Genomic DNA, 17,755 nt, shown 5'->3' on the forward strand with positions numbered 1-17,755 from the left:
TTTGAGAGGGTACCAGTTGTAATGGGGTAGTGCATGTTGGTTAAGTATTGCTGTATAATTATTTGTACTTCAGTATGCAGATATCTCATGTTAACATGCATGAGGGAAAGTAGGATTATTAAGGCAAGTGGCAAGTGAAAATTTGCATAAGTAGGGGGCAGTATAAGTCGAGAAAGCTTTTTGCAAGAGAGATGTCAATCAAAAACCAAAAGTGTTAACTTTTGACAGCATTGTCATTTTTAACACTGATAGCATGCAACTTTTTATTCACTGTTCTTATACATTTGTAGTTATGACTTCTTGTACTCACATTTGAAAATTACAAAAACCTTGTATTATACCAGCTGTTTGTTTTTTTTCTTTTCTCGATTCTCTTCACATCTAGATTAGTTGCATAGTTTCTCATGACATGAAAGTGTTGGAGTTCTTGTTACTAATAGTTTTCCAGTTGATCATGAGATTAAAATGCTGCATTTTTTTTGTTGTTGAAGATTTTCATATATTTTTATAATCTAGAATTTTTTATCAGTTTTGGTTATCTGTTATTCATAGTTGTAAAACCATGGAGGTTTAATAACTATAACTTTTTACCATTCATGGTTTGGAAAAGTTAAGCTTTTAGTACATTCATCACTTTAAGTTTGTACTATTTAGTTAAACATTTTGTACAGGTACTGAAGTTTTGTTTTTGTGAAAATGTACAGCTTTCAATATGTTTTTAACTCATAAGTGCATAACATTCATAAAGTGTAAATATAGATGATATTGTTAGTGTAGGTTTTTTTATTTTTCACAAAGTGAAAATGTACCAGCTGCTATATGTCCATGGTAGTAATTTTTTAAAGTGGTTTATTTTAATCTAGTGTCATCTTAATTTGCTTTATAGCTGAATTGGGTGACTTTATACCTGAGGAACATAAGCATGGCTACCTGAATGAATTCCGTTTGGTACCTAATCAAACAGATGACATAGAAAGGAAGATAACAGAATTGCATAAACTTCACAAGTAAGATTAACAGTGTTTTTCTATATGTTTAGAATTAGTTTATTCACTGGTAAAAGTGAAACTTTAAAAAAAAAAAATTGAACTTGAATATTTATCTGTTTGCTTACATTTTTCCTTTCTTGTCTTATAGTTAGGTGAAAATAATTTTGGTGTCTTTACATTAATTTTAATGGTTCAGATATACATTTCATAGAGGTTTTTATTTTTTTAATAAAAGAGGCCAGACTCCTGCTGATGCAGAATTTAATTATCTTGACCATGCTAAAAGACTCGACATGTATGGTGTGGATCTTCACCGGGCAAGGGTAAGGGTAAGCACAATTTGGTTTTGGTTTTTTTCTGTAGGTTTTTTTTTTCCCTGAAGTTAAAGCTTTTTACTTAATACTAGAAGTGAAATTCCCTCTAACTTGATTACTAAGGATTTTTGATTATGTAAAGTTTTAGCTTATCTATAGATAATATTTTTTTTTTATATTCTTCTGGTTACATGTATTTCTCATGTGTACTTTGATGGAAATTTACTTGAACTTACAGGGATAGAAAATTTATTTAAATCAGTAAATACTTTAACTTTTGTTTGTTCTTAAATTTCAGGTTCTATAATCAACCCTTTCCAGCCTGGTATTTCATGTTTTTATGAGAACAAATGGCATCATTAAGTTTTAACAAAACTTGATTTGATACTTTTCAAATGGCATATAAAATAAAATCATAACCAAAATGTATATTTTTCATCTTTTTGCACATATTAGCATATTTTTTGGATAAAGTAATAAAAAATACTGTTCACCCTAACTTGGATTGTTGCTTCTCCCATTTGTAATTTTTATTTGAAATAGAAATGTTTAAACTTCCCACAAGTGAATTTTTTAAGTTGGTGGCATCAAAAATAACATTCAGCTCACTTCATTTTTGCTTACAACTTCCAAGCTTGTTAAATCATCAACATTGTAAATTTATCTTTAAAAAGTTTATGCAATTTATTCTTTTGCAATCATTTATCCATGGCATTCTCTTTCATCCTTATGTGGAATCTACATTTATAAACATTTTGTTTTTCCTCAGAATCTGTTTGTTGTCAAATATTCAAAGCATGTAGTGTATAATGGTTTTATATTTTTTTTAATGTTATATACAGTTAATCAGGTAATCGTGTCTGCACTGTCAACCTTTACTGTGGATGAGATGTTTAATGAAACTACATTTTGTTTATATTATACCAGTTAGTATAGCATAAAGATGTAGCTAATAATTCATAGCTTAATAGTATATGAGTTTTAAGTTCATAATTTTATAAGGCAATATTTAAATACATCCCAAATTTCCCCAAGTGTGAGAAATATGGCATTTCTTCTCTAGGCATATTCTCTTCTCAAATTTATTCACCACCCATTCAGTAAGTACAAAATTTAACATAAATTACTCACTACAAAATTGGTTCTGATCAGATAAAGTATAATTTGTATAGCCCTCAATCTTGTTTGATTACAAAACAATCTGGTAGAAAATCAGATTTGTCTTCCCACACCCATCTGTCACATCCTGTTTCAGGATTTGTTAATAGCTCTTTCTTACATTTTATTCTTTATTATATGTAACCAATATAAAACAAAGATTTTTATTTGTCAAATGATGTATCATATTACAATGTTTTCTGAAAAGAGAATTGTCAACTTTTCTTTTAGTAAAAGCTTTCTTCACACAGGTAACATATAAATTAACTTGGATGAATTTGTAATGTGTCTTGCCACACAGTAGGAAAGCCAGAGAAATTGTGATCATTATGGAAAATTGTCTGTTTTTCACATGTTATTCTATGTTTTTTGGTGTATCATTTAATTAAGTAAGGATTATTTAATGTATTGCTACCATTTGGTGTATCATTTAATTAAGTAAGAATTATTTAATGTATTGCTACCATTTGGTGTATCATTTAATTAAGCAATAATTATTTAATGTTTTGCTACCATTTGGTATATCATTTAATTAAGCAATAATTATTTAATGTATTGCTACCATTTGGTGTATCATTTAATTAAGTAAGGATTATTTAAAGTATTGCTACCATAACTGTAAAATAATAGTTGTCATTGACAATTGATAGCACAAACAAGAAGGTTCTTTGTTTTTCAAGTTTATTCTTTATTTATTAATATAAAAGTAATCAGAATTGTAAAAATAGGGGTCTCTTTCGGTTTGTTAAGGTTAAATAAGGTAAAACAAGTAATAATATTGAATCATGAGGTATGCGTGCAAGCACCTTGGAGGAGCTCATTGGTAATGTATTTTGAAAGCATAATGTGAGCTCCACATTACTCATGATTAACAATTTATAGTGGTCTGAATAATAGTTTGACATAGTTCAAAGGGCAATAAAACAATGAAATTTAAGTTTAAATTTATGTATACTGTTAAGAATTAAACATTACTTCATGTAAATGAATGTAGTCTCATGTTACAATTTGATGTCATTCTTGAAGGTTTTAGATTTTTGGTGGTTACGAAGTTTGTCAAAGGACCAGTTTTAATAGTTAGAAAACAGAGAAGTACAGATAAAATATAGTTTTACTGAAAACAAACATTTAAAATATACTTTGGAGGTTTTAGAAATTATGCAAATGAAACCTGGAATTTTTTAAATGAAGAAATGTATTATCTCAACATGAAAATCACTTTTCACTCAGACCATTCAAATAAAATACTATGTTCATGGACAAATCTTTTATAAGTTTAATAAAAACACTTCACATAAAATCTGGCTTTTATGTATGAATAACTTGTAATGTTTACTGAAAGTGTGCCAAACTTTGTGAAGATAAATCTATTATATTAGAAAGGTAGTTGTATCAAAACTATAATAATTTTAAATAATAAGAAAGTGGTCACATGGTCAGACACTTTGATCAAGCTTGAGTTCGGAAAGTGAAGTTCTCAGCTTATTTGTTTATAGCATTGAAGTGATTACCTGGGCAGTTTTATTTTTTGCTTTATAAAAACTCCTGCTTGTAATTTGGAACAGTTTGTATCTTACAGGAAATATTAATATATGCATGATTAAAGACATTAGTAGGAGTCTTTTAGAAATGCGTGGAAATAATTTCTAAAAGGATCACAGAGGTAATTTATATGTATATTAGTAAGGTAAAATGAGATAACGGTACTTATGTCAGTTTCTCCAATATACATGACGTTTTGTGACATTTCTGTCAACATGATTACGTTAGGCCTGTGATAATATTTTGCTGATAAGCATATGTGAATCAACATTATTAAATCAGTTATTCTGGGCATGATCCATAGCAGTATAGTGTGCAGATATGTTTAGTGTTGTGACTGAACTACTTTTTTGATTATTTCCAGACAGTAAATCTTTAATTCAAAAACTATGCAAACAAAAATTGCTGATACTAGAAAGGAGGTCAAACTAACAATTTTGTAAGTAGTGGTAGTACCTAGAAATTTTGGTTCCAAATGACTGCTCATCTTGTTGGAAATACAGGACTGATGAACAGTCGAGTACATGTTTTTTAGTTATAGAGAGGCCTTAGTGCTGCAGTTACAATTGAATAAAATCACTGTTCAGCTACTATCAAACCAAATGTTAAAAACAATACAAACAAAAGTTATTGGTCAACAATATAAACCACAGTTACTGGTCTACCATTTTCTGTTGCACAGAAAAGTTCCTTTTTCGTAGCCATTTTCATTGTGGCTTTTATAAAAACAGTATTAACTTCTCAAAGGTAGGCACTGACTTATTTTTCACCTTGCTCATAATGCATGTGTCAATAATACTTATGTGCTACAATTACATTTTTTTAAAACATACTGAGCTTGTTTAGTATTACTTTACTTTTAAGAGTATCAACATCTTAAATCTAAGGCTGATGACTTTAGTGATTGTGGAATATTGAATGACACTCTCTGATGCCACTTTGTGATACTGACAGGAAAGACCCAGAGATCTACATTATATATATCAAAACTTTTATGTACAAAAATGATACAATACCAGGGCTGTTCAAAAAATACGCGGACTGACGCCATGAAACAAAATGTACTTTATTTAGAAGTTACAGGTCTGGGACCCCTTCAAAGTACTCTACTTCCCAATGCACACACTTATCCCAATGGTGTTTCCACTTGTTGAAACAGTCCTGGTACGCTTCTTTTGTAATGACCACCAGCTCCTTCGTTGCATTTGCCTTAATCTCGGGAATCGTCTCAAATCTTCTTCCTTTAAAGGGTCTTTTGAGTTTGGGGAACAAGAAAAAATCACAAGGAGCAAGGTCAGGTGAGTAGGGGGGGTGGGGAAGAACAGTGATTGAGTGTTTGGCCAAAAACTCACGAGTTCTGAGGGCTGAATTTCGCAGCAACGCGGTGCATCTTCAATTTTTCGGTCAAAATCTCATAACGAGATCCAACTGATATCCCACACTTTTCAGCAAGCTCCCTGACAGTCAGACGTCGATTTGCCCGCACCAGTGTGTTGATTTTGTCGACGTGTGGGTCGTCAGTTGACGTGGAAGGACGTCCAGGACGCTCATCATCTTCAATGGACTGTCGACCATCCTTAAAACGTTCATGCCATTTGAAACATGCCGTACGCTTCATAAGCCATGTTAAGCATAGCAAAAGTTTCAGTCGCAGATTTTCCAAGTTTAACAAAATATCACAGCAAGTCGTTGTTTCTTCAGGTCGTTCATTCTGAAATCCGCCAAACGAAAAAATCGCACTTCACTTAAAACCGCGTAGCTAATACACAAATGAAGATATCTGCAATCGGGAAATGGCATCGTAATCAGCTGATCTGTGCGAACCTAGCGACACCAAGCGGATTTCCCTGGAACCAACTGGAGCCGTGCAATTCAAACAGTCTGCGTATTTTTTGAACAGACCTTGTATTTAGATGTATATGTGTATGTTTATTTTTAGTGGTTGTCACTTGAGCAGTTAAATACCAGTAGATATGTTTTGTATCATGTTTTATGACTCAGTAATGCTATGGCAGAAAAATCAGAATTACATATAGTATTTCTGTGCATTGTATGAAACCCTCATAGAACTGATATAATTCTATATACATTACTGTGTTTGAGAAGTATTCTAAATTATCAACTGCTACAGTATTATAACATAGTTTAATTAATCACTTCATTAATTCTTATTACTAAAATTACATTCAACTGCTTGGCATAATTTGTTGGCAGAACTCTTCTTGACCATTGACAGTTATTGTTGCCTGTTGTGACCATATGCATGAGCATTGTTGTCAGGTTAAAGCAGAAGTACATTTATAAAATAATGTGTTCCAAAGTAATATATTTTGACTGAAAAAAAAGATTTTTATATTGTTGGTTTCAATGTCATCAAATAAATTAATTTTTTTCTGCCATACCATAGATATTTGTGGCGTGTCAAGTGCTGGTTGTAGTGAAATAGTGTAATTTCTCTTGGTTTATTTCAGTATATTTTGACTGAGACTTTTTATTAATTTGCTTAATTTCCTTTTCAATTTATTATTTTTGTTACTTGTAGTTTATTCAAAATGTATGGTACAGTTTTGTGGAACAGGAAACCGAAGAAAAGTGTTTATCAAGTGTTAATAACATTATTGTATGCTTTGAATGTTTACTTTTATATGTTTTGTATGAGTTGAAATGGTAATTTATGTACTGCTAGTGTTGTATAAAAACACAGAACCTACTGATGAATTGATCTTTTGTGTTCCATATTTGTATTTTATCTAACAAGAACAGAAAGTAATATATTAGTAATTTATATATTTTAGTTGTACATTATTAAAATATTTTTCAAATAGCTCATTATGCAATGAAAACCCTACTTATTTGTCTGCCCACACCACCTGAAAGATTTTTATTATTTTCAGATCCTGTCTGTTTTTGTCCCTCATCTTGATTGTTCAGTAATACTTCAGTCAGTAACACTGAAAATATTAAATTTTGCACCACAGACACCCCAGAGACTTTCACCACAGGCAACAATATATTATGTACTACAATAATGTAGAGATTCAGCACATTACATAAGAAAGATTTTGAAGTCTCATCATGTCATTACTGTCCACACTATCTTGTCTAGTAATATTCTTTCTAATGACTGTGCATACTGACAATAACCCTGAAGTGTAATTTGCATTACAAAAGGCTTTGTTCAAAACTGCCATTTCTCAAGGCACTAATATTTTCTGGATACATTGAATGTGTGAGAAGCTCTATAACATGTTTTGACAAAATGATCATCCAAATGTGATTCAGCCATTGAATTGACTTGTGTCTTTGTATTGAATGTCATGGACATAAGTTTCATTTTCCTGTTGTCTGAGGTATGCAATATTTGAACAGAATGTGTAACTGAACCTTCACCCTGTTGGCCATGTTTCCAGGTGGAAGACCCTTATTAATTACGCTAAATGCTGTTGTCTGTGGCACTTGGATGGCTACAGTCACTGACTTTTGAATTCTCTTGTAACAAGTTTTCACTTTTCTTACTACTATGGCTGATGTATGGTATTTTGTGGGATTATTACTGAATAGTCCTGATGCTCTAAGTTTATTCATATTCCTTTGTTCTCCAATGCCATTCAGCATAAGGGATTTTTGCATCTTGGAAATTATAAATCTACAATGTGAACAAACCTTTTATGACTTAGGAGCATGAATATTTGTGGCACAAAGGGCTGTTACATACCCTTCTCAGATGTTGTCATTTTCTTGTGGCATCACACTATTTACAAAACACCAAACCAATTTAGAGCTTGACGATTAGTGGTATTTACTAAGCAAGAAGTATATATATGTGTGTGTGTTAATGCTAACTTTTTCAAACATTACAATATTCTAATTTAATATTAACATTGTATTTAGTTCTTATATGCCAATTTCAAACTACTCATTTGTTCATGTGATAACCTTCTCATATTATTGAAATAAATTTGTTTAACCTGGCAAGTATTGCTTGGTGAATAAATTACTGTTGTTGACTAAATAACAATATGAAGTTGTTGTTATTTCTGTTTTAAAAATGTACTGTAACCTCAAAGTAATCTTCTATAAATGATATAAAATTATAATTAAATAACATTTTGCTATCACAGACAAGGGCTGTAATGTTTTCATTTAAAAATCATGACTGCATTTAGGAATAATTTAAGTAGCCAGTTAACCAACTTACATTGTATAAATATGATAAACATAATATTCAGTAAATATCTTAATATTCAGAATACTTCTCAGCCAATAAACAGTAAATGTATTTGATATTATGACAAGTTTATATGGTGAACAGAATTAAAATACTTATGTTTCTAAACACTGCAATCAGTAAAATCTTATTATATGTATTAGAAAATAAAAACTTTATTCAGATGACCAACAGTAAAATACTTTTATTAACCCTAATTTTGTTTTTCACATTCATACAGGTATTGAAAAGGTGTTCAATATGTGGTTTTTGATATTGAATACAATGTTGTACAAATTACAACTTCTTGGAAAAGTCAAAATATTAAAGATTTAATAATAGGCTGAAATTAGGCCACTTATGTAATAGGTTTTTATTAAATGAATTTTAAAAAGTTACCTTTTTAAGTGAAATTCAGTTGCTGTATAAAAATTGTATGGCTAAATTGTTCAATCTTTTATTGTTTTGGTTTTACAACAAAATGTTTTTTCTTTTAATTTATGCCTGTAATTTTGTTATAATTTCAAGATATTGTAAAATAAAAACCAGTTGTACTCATAACTTACAGATTATCCACTTCAGGTGTAATTTTAATTTACTCTTGAAATAAATCACACTGAATAAAACCATTTGTTGTAAGAGAGATGAACTTTTAAATACACATCGAAAATGCATTGAGACTTAGTTCTCATAAAATCTCATAGATGGCAGTTGGATAAAAATGTTTACTTTGTTTATTTGTTTTTGAATTTCACTCAAAGCCACATGAGGGCTATCTGCACTACCTGTCCCTAATTTAGTAGTGTAAGGCTAGAGGGAAGGCAACTAGTCATCACCACCCACTGCCAACTCTTGGGCTACTCTCTTACCAACAAATAGTGGGATTGACTGCCAAATTATAATGCCCTTATGACTGAAAGAGCAAGCATGCTTGGTGTGAAAGGGATTCGAACCCACGACCCTTGGGTCATGACTCGAGTGCCTTAACCACTTGGCCATTCCAGGGCCCAATATTGTTGTCAGTTTCATTGGTCAGGTCTGAACTTTTTAACTTGCAAAGAGTTCTGCACTTTTATCTACTATTATTACAGCAATAAATAACATATCAGCTTACATATTTTCTTATAACTTTGTATGCCTTCATTATTACATGTAAGAAACAATGTTTAACAGGTTATTTTTATATGTCTTGAAAAAACATTTTTGTAATGATTATCTGGTGCATAGGGTGAGAAAAAACTTTGTCATTATACATACATCTATAAACACCCACAAGCATAAAAAAAATATTGATAAAGGTAAGTAAACAATGATATCAAATATTAGTTAAAAATATAAAATCAGGTTTTTGGTGTAAGCTTATCTGTGTTGATGACAGTAGAATAACCTAGACTATTTATTAAGTTATAAAAATTTAATATCTGACATCACAACATAATTTGAATTCAAATTTTCCAAAACTTTTCTTACATATCAGCTTATAAACTTTTGTGTAGGTATAAACATAAAGGTTTGTTAGTGTTTATGTATAATTTTTGTAAACTGTCTAAGGAATTTACTGGTCCTTATAGTTAATAGGACACAACTGGAGTAAAACTATAAAACTTTGAAACGTAAGGTCTAAAAATAGGTAATTCTTTCATAGTTATAACCATTCATGAAATATTTAAATGTGAGGAATAGTCAAATCTCTGTTTATGAAAAGTGATTTCATAATGTGGCAGTGAATGTTTCTCTCTTATTTTATTTTATTTTACCTCATGTCATTGTTGATATTAACTTGTCAACTATAATTTAATCTTTGCTTCCTATTTTCTGACCAGTAGTTATCTCTTCCTTGTGGCTGTTCACCCATGCCATGATTGTTTTCTTTAATATTCTAAAAAAGTTTAATTAGGTGAAAGTTAAGTACTCTTTGCTTTCAAGTATTCCACAATAATAATATGATTTTGCATCAATAAAATGTAAGATTGCCATTTAGAGCTTTGTTATTTAGAGATAGCTTATTATTTTACCTCATTAATTTTCATTTTACTGCTTATGAACGTCAGTTATATAATATTCATGGTAACTTTATTCATTTGAAGTGTTCTGAATATATAAGGTCCATTTTAAAATATTGGAATATTGTATTCACAGTCACAATGGTGGCTGTAAAATATTTTCTGTGCTTTTGAAGTTCTGTAGGCTTCCGTATTGGTGAACTAAACATCAGAAAATAATTCAAGCTGTTAGATTTACTTCATTTATCTTTAGAATACTCAACTAAGAACTAAGAAGAGTTTTATCTTAAGAATACTCAACTAAGAAGAGTTGGAATAAAAATTCAGTTCCAATAAAATTTAGTTTTACTGTGTAATGTTTAATATGCATGTGAGGTATATATATCATAAATAATGATGCAAACAAAGTTATAAAACAACTGAAATTTCTGTAAATTCATAGAATTTATACTTCAGATAATACAGGTTTATTGTTATAAAACCAAGAATAAGTATTATTGAAGGATTCTCTGAAGAGTTCTGTAAATGTGAGGATTGACAAATCTGGCTGTGCTGTTTATTGGGGGCAATTTTTATTGTTACTAGTTTTATGTTTCCATTGGCTTGTATGCATTCCAAATAGTAACATGACCAGTTGTTGAGAGCAGTTTATAACAACATAGATGTTCAAATAGGAAGAATCAATACATAGGCTCTATCTCTACACTGGATCATTGACTAATTGCAGTATAACATATTCATATGTTGATGTCATCTGTTGGTGTAAATCAGCTCTGAAGGAAAATCTTAAGCAGTTTTTAGTCATATTGCTTCTTTATTTAGTACTGTAAATAACATTACTGTGTCTAGATAAACTACTTGTGGTCATATCGCTTCTTTATTTAGTACTGTAAATAACATTACTGTGCTTAAATAAACTACTTGTGATCATATCACTTCTTTATTTAGTACTGTAAATAACATTACTGTGTCCAGATAAACTACTTGTGGTCATATCACTTCTTTATTTAGTACTGTAAATAACATTACTGTGTCCAGATAAACTACTTGTGGTCATATTGCTTCTTTATTTAGTACCGTAAATAACATTACTGTGTCCAGATAAACTACTTGTGGTCATATTGCTTCTTTATTTAGTACTGTAAATAACATTACTGTGTCCAGATAAACTACTTGTGGTCATATCACTTCTTTATTTAGTACTGTAAATAACATTACTGTGTCCAGATAAACTACTTGTGGTCATATCACTTCTTTATTTAGTACTGTAAATAACATTACTGTGTTTAGATAAACTACTTGTGGTCATATTGCTTCTTTATTTAGTACTGTAAATAACATTACTGTGTTTAGATAAACTACTTGTGGTCATATCACTTCTTTATTTAGTACTGTAAATAACATTACTGTGTCTAGATAAACTACTTGTGGTCATATCGCCTCTTTATTTAGTACTGTAAATAACATTACTGTGTCTAGATAAACTACTTGTTGTCATATCACTTCTTTATTTAGTACTGTAAATAACATTACTGTGTCTAGATAAACTACTTGTGGTCATATCGCTTCTTTATTTAGTACTGTAAATAACATTACTGTGTCTAGATATACTACTTGTGGTCATATCACTTCTTTATTTAGTACTGTAAATAACATTACTGTGTTTAGATAAACTACTTGTGGTCATATTGCTTCTTTATTTAGTACTGTAAATAACATTACTGTGTCCAGATAAACTACTTGTGGTCATATCGCTTCTTTATTTAGTACTGTAAATAACATTACTGTGTCCAGATAAACTACTTGTGGTCATATTGCTTCTTTATTTAGTACTGTAAATAACATTACTGTGTTTAGATAAACTACTTGTGGTCATATTGCTTCTTTATTTAGTACTGTAAATAACATTACTGTGTCCAGATAAACTACTTGTGGTCATATCACTTCTTTATTTAGTACTGTAAATAACATTACTGTGTTTAGATAAACTACTTGTGGTCATATCGCTTCTTTATTTAGTACTGTAAATAACATTACTGTGTCTAGATAAACTACTTGTGGTCATATTGCTTCTTTATTTAGTACTGTAAATAACATTACTGTGTCTAGATAAGCTACTTGTGGTCATATTGCTTCTTTATTTAGTACTGTAAATAACATTACTGTGTCCAGATAAACTACTTGTGCCTGATGGTGACAGATCCTCCAGTTTATGTACATATTCTTTAAATGTCAACCAGAGGACACTAGCCTGTTCTCTAGCTAAACTCCAGCATTACAAGCAATCTGTTGGTTGGGTTTTTTTTACTGCTGTCAAGTCTGTGTATTCACTATGATTATTCAGTTATTCTTTCACTAGAATAGTAATAATGTTAAAAGCATTTTTGCATTATTGTTATTCTGTTTTATTTGTACTGTATTTTCTGTCACTGAAAATAGCTGCTAATTCAATAAATTATTAATACTGTAAACATATGCCTGTCCTGTTTGTTTTTATCTCCCTCAGTTTTAGTCATTTTGTTAGATTTATACTACTGGATAAATCAGTCTATTGATTAGGATAATACCATCGCCATCACCAATTTAGTCATTTGGATAAAATCACTGTATACAACAGTACACAATGTGATAAAATCACTGTATACAACACTTGAATAATACTGCTGGCAGAAGCAGTTTAATTTTTAGATTAAATCAGTGTTGACAGAATTAGTCACTAGCACAACATCACTGTCGATGATTATTTATTCATAGGGTAAAATCATTAGCAGTTTAATTACTGTCAACATTAACTCAGTCACTAAAGGTAACAGCACTGTTGTAACAATTTAATCACTACTGGCTGGGCTGAAATGACTGCCAACAACAGTTCAGTCCTTAAGGCAGAATCATTCATTGTTGATAAGAATTACATCACTTTCAGACATTAAGTTTAATCATGAATGTAGATTTGGTGACAGGATTCTGTTCACTGTGATCTTGACAACCAAATTAATTTGGCACTACACGATAATGGTGTAAACACTGTGTTATCCAAAAGATACAAATGTAATTTTTGTAAGACCTGTTTTTATTTAGTTAAAGTTTAATCTGCCATAATACATTGACTCTCTTACAGGATTCAACCAATGCAGAAATTCAGTTGGGTGTTACTTCAGTTGGACTAGTAGTCTTTCAGAACAATATTAAAATCAATACTTTCTCATGGTAAGTGATTGAACTGTGCTCTTTTTGTAACATGTTGAACATATTAATATGTGGAAGTTATTTTACTGCTAGCATTTAAATATTTCACTTGCATGTCCTTAACAGAAAAGAAAATATTCTGTTTAATGAAATATTGGATGCTTAAAAGTTCATATTAGTATATATTATATGAAAGTAACATAACAGTTTATGATGGTGATTTTAAGTAAAAAGAGCAGGGTGAAACTTAATTGCAAACCAATGTATTGTGGTGCTTTTGTTGATCTGCAGTGTGTAGACTGAAGTTACTTTTCATTGAAATTCATTGAATTTTACCATTCTTGAATTATAACATGCAAAAGAATATTTGGAACTCTACTGTTTTCTGAATGCTAATGCCTAACACAAGTACAAACACACACTTGTAAGTTACAAATACTGTGTGCATAGAAATTTATTGTAAACTTTGAGAAATACAGCTACAATATCTGTTTCCATTTAATCAATATTTTAAATTTGCTACAAATATTTTGTTGTTGCTGTTGATGTGTATCAGTTTAAGTGATTGTCAGACCCAGCTTTCTCATTTTTGAATTTATGTTGAGCATTAAACATTATACATATAGTATGCAACTTGGGTAGTCACCATTGTTGTGGAAAAGCAAACTCTGATTGTTATCAAATACTAACCTAAATTAAAAACAATCCACATGTTTTCTGCTTTTCAATTTCAGAACTTTAATATAATATCTGTTTCTGAAGTTATCAGTTAAACCTTACCAATAGCTAAATGTTTCACACAGGAACCTACCACTCTGGTATTTTAATCTTAATGAATCAAGTGTTTAAAAAATACAGTGACAGTCATTGTTACTTTAAGACCAGTTAAAGTGATAGAAGCTTTTGGTTATGTCACATATTCTACATCTCTTCTACAAATAAGTTTGTTTTGTTTTTATGAAAAAGTTTGTTATGATAAAATGTTAAAAAATTGTGTGGCAGAATGAAATCCTCCAAAATACACACACATACAATTTAGATCACATTGCTTTGATATTAAAAAGCAATTGTAGTTTTAAATTGGTTCTTTGTGATAAAATTGGAAAATAACTAACTTATTCAGTGAGAAGTTATTTGAGTATTTAAAAAAAAATGAGTTTTGCAAATTATTTCATTAGTATTCATTGGAAAAATTACTTATTTAAGAATAATTTCCACAGTTTGATACCAAGAGCCTAAAAATGCCAGTGTTTTAAACATTTTTCTACAGAAGCAAGTGACATCTTGAGAATAATTTCTAACTGAAGAAACAAAGCTTTCCACGTTCTATCTTTAAATTCATCTAAATCAAGTGAATCTTTGCAAATATTTCTGGAGTTAATGTTGCTTTCAATAGTATGTTATAAAAACATGCTTATTGAACTTGTGTGATTATTGTTATTAATTTATTTTATAGTAAATGAAATTTTAAAATCTGTAAACTTCTGTATATTTTACAGGGTTGATATCATTTTTAAGTGTTTACTATAAAATAGTATACTTGGATAACTTGTTTTGGTGATGTGTTTTTTGGTTTTTTTACAAATCATGACATCTGTTGATTTAAGAATTGCATTTTTTACATTTTTTCATGTTATTAGGGCCAAAATCGTAAAAATATCTTTCAAAAGGAAGCAGTTTTTTATACAGTTAAGAAAAGAAGGGGTAAGTGTAAACATTTGTGTTATAAAATAGAAAATCATATAGTTAAGAAGAGGAGCAGTAGGTGTAGGCTTTGGTGTTCATGGAAGTAAAGAGAGATACCAAGGTGTAGGCTTTGGTGTTCATGGAAGTAAAGAGAGATACCAAGATGTAGGTTTTGATGTTCATGGAAGAAAAGAGAGGTACCAAGATGTAGGCTTTGGTGTTCATGGAAGTAAAGAGAGGTACCAAGGTGTAGGCTTTGGTGTTCATGGAAGTAAAGAGAGGTACCAAGGTGTAGGCTTTGGTGTTCGTGGAAGTAAAGAGAGGTACCAAGGTGTAGGCTTTGGTGTTTATGGAAGTAAAGAGAGGTACCATTATGTACATGTAGTTAAAAGCAATATTTTTACATAATAGTAGAAATAAACAATATGCTTTTAAGGTTTCAGTGGTTTATATATGTAAACTCGACTTTTTAAATAACAAGGATTATTTTATACACAATTTTAAAAATAAGACAATTTACAATCTTAAAATTACATTAAAATAAATTAGTGTACAGGGTATAAATCAGTAAAAACCTGATGAGACTGAAAAACAATCTCATATGTGTTTCAATTTGTATGAGTGTATCAACCTCGGGAGTGTAATGTTTGCAAAAATAACCCTTATTTATATGAAATTTTTGCAGTTATATTTATGGTAATTATATAAATAAGGGTTATTTTTGTATATTAAAGAATTTAACGCCACCTACTAACAACATTTCGGTTAGGTAGATGGCATCAAATTCTTTATGTGGTCTGGCATGGCGAGGTGGTTAAGGCACTCGACTCATAACCTGAGGGTCGTGAGTACAAATCCCTGTCACACCAAACATGCTCACTCTTTCAGCCATGGGGATGTTATAATGTGACTGTCAATCTCACTATTTGTTAGTAAAAGAGTAGCCCAAGAGTTGGCAGTAGATGGTGATGACAAGCTGCCTTCTCTCTAGCCTTACACTGCTAAATTAGGGACAGCTAGCACAGATAGCCCTCAAGTAGCTTTGTGCAAAATTGAGAACAAACCAATTTTTAATATGTAAATTGGTCAACTCGTACTTGCATAAACAAGGGTTATTTTTTGCAAAACATTACACTCCTGATGATCATCAAAACATGTACAGTAAATGAGACTGTTTTCTAATTTTTACAGATTTTAATCCTGTATAATAAATTACTTGTATTTTATTGTAATTATGAGACAGGACATTTTTATATTTTTAGAATTTTGTATAAAATTGTTTTTAAAAAAAGTTTAGTTTTTTAACACTGAACATTACACAAGTGCTAAGGAAGTTTAAAAATGCTTACATTTAGGTGAAAGAAAAGCAGTTAATATGTATCTTAAATAAATGAGAAATACATAAGCTTAAAAGGTATAATTCTTACTAAGAATTGTAGGTGGTTAGAATTTTGAAATACTTAAGTGAAATGTAAAATGTAAGCTAAGAGTATTTCATTTCAACAATGAATTGTTGAAATAATACCAATTAGTAATTGATATAAATGATTATGATTAAAGTGTTAGGTGAGAGTTTTTCACTGTAAAAATAAATGATTCAATTTGCATCAAGTAAAGCTAAAAACTTTCAAATAGAACAATAAATGATGGACTCAGTATCTATTGGGAATTGTTATGTATGACTGAAAATTGTCAACTGAGAGTTTTAATTAAAGTAATGAATGATTTAACTTGAACTAACACCAGGTGCGTATTGTTGTGTCTGACTTTGAGAAAGTGTCAACTGAGAGTTTTAATTAAAGTAATGAATGATTTAACTTGAACTAACACCAGGTGCGTATTGTTGTGTCTGACTTTGAGAAAGTGTCAACTGAGAGTTTTAATTAAAGTAATGAATGATTTAACTTGAACTAACACCAGGTGCGTATTGTTGTGTCTGACTTTGAGAAAGTGTCAACTGAGAGTTTTAATTAAAGTAATGAATGATTTAACTTGAACTAACACCAGGTGCGTATTGTTGTGTCTGACTTTGAGAAAGTGTCAACTGAGAGTTTTAATTAAAGTAATGAATGATTTAACTTGAACTGACACCAGGTGCGTATTGTGTCTGACTTTGAGAAAGTGTTAACTGAGAGTTTGTTACTACAATATCAAAAGATTGAACTAACACTAAGTGAGAATTGCTACGTATGACAGTGGATAGTGAAGTTAAAAGTGTTAGTCATGTGTTTTTACTGTAAGAGTAAATGTCTAAATCAATATGAAATAGTTATTATTATGGAAAGTGAAGAGACGAATGTTAACAAAGAGATTTTAGTATAATAGTGAATTATTAAACCGAGTAGTGAGTTTTGCACTATGTTGATATTTTGTAGATGGAAAACTATGATAGTTTAATAGGATTTAATCTGCTGAGTTATCGCTCATGTAAGAACTTGTGGAAGTCTTGTGTGGAATATCACACCTTTTTTCGCTTGCACACTCCTCGTGCCCCACCTCGTCGCTTTTTTTTCACCCTGGGCTCCAGGTTTAGGTACAGGTGAGAAGTTGTTTTGAGACTTTTAAATTTTGTTCTTTCAAATGATAAGAAATTTTTATTGTGTTAGTTTATAAAAATATATTTCATTACTTATAATGGGTATGTTTACACACAGTGCATTGATCCAATAA

At 30.4% G+C, this 17,755-nt stretch overlaps 1 protein-coding gene across 7 annotated transcripts in view; it reads left to right on the forward strand.

Annotated features, from left to right (window-relative positions):
• Positions 1-17,755, forward strand: part of Ptpmeg (protein tyrosine phosphatase Meg) — a 171,457-nt gene that overhangs the window by 68,073 nt on the left and 85,629 nt on the right. For 3 of the 7 annotated variants that reach the window (XR_013028708.1, XR_013028709.1, XM_076503285.1), the window contains 5 exons: positions 887-1,007; positions 1,225-1,318; positions 13,332-13,420; positions 15,040-15,103; positions 17,461-17,624. Coding sequence is in view for 3 of the 7 variants with exons in the window: in XM_076503285.1 (XP_076359400.1) it covers positions 887-1,007; positions 1,225-1,318; positions 13,332-13,420; positions 15,040-15,103; positions 17,461-17,624 (532 nt within the window). In the remaining 4 variants the exon portion in view is untranslated. The remainder of the gene's footprint in view (positions 1-886; positions 1,008-1,224; positions 1,319-13,331; positions 13,421-15,039; positions 15,104-17,460; positions 17,625-17,755) is intronic. The other 4 variants (XR_013028710.1, XM_076503286.1, XM_076503287.1 and 1 more) reach the window with 2 other exon arrangements.

The sequence above is a fragment of the Tachypleus tridentatus genome, chromosome 6, assembly GCF_004210375.1.
Source record: "Tachypleus tridentatus isolate NWPU-2018 chromosome 6, ASM421037v1, whole genome shotgun sequence".
In the NCBI taxonomy this organism is placed as follows: Eukaryota; Metazoa; Arthropoda; class Merostomata; order Xiphosura; family Limulidae; genus Tachypleus; species Tachypleus tridentatus.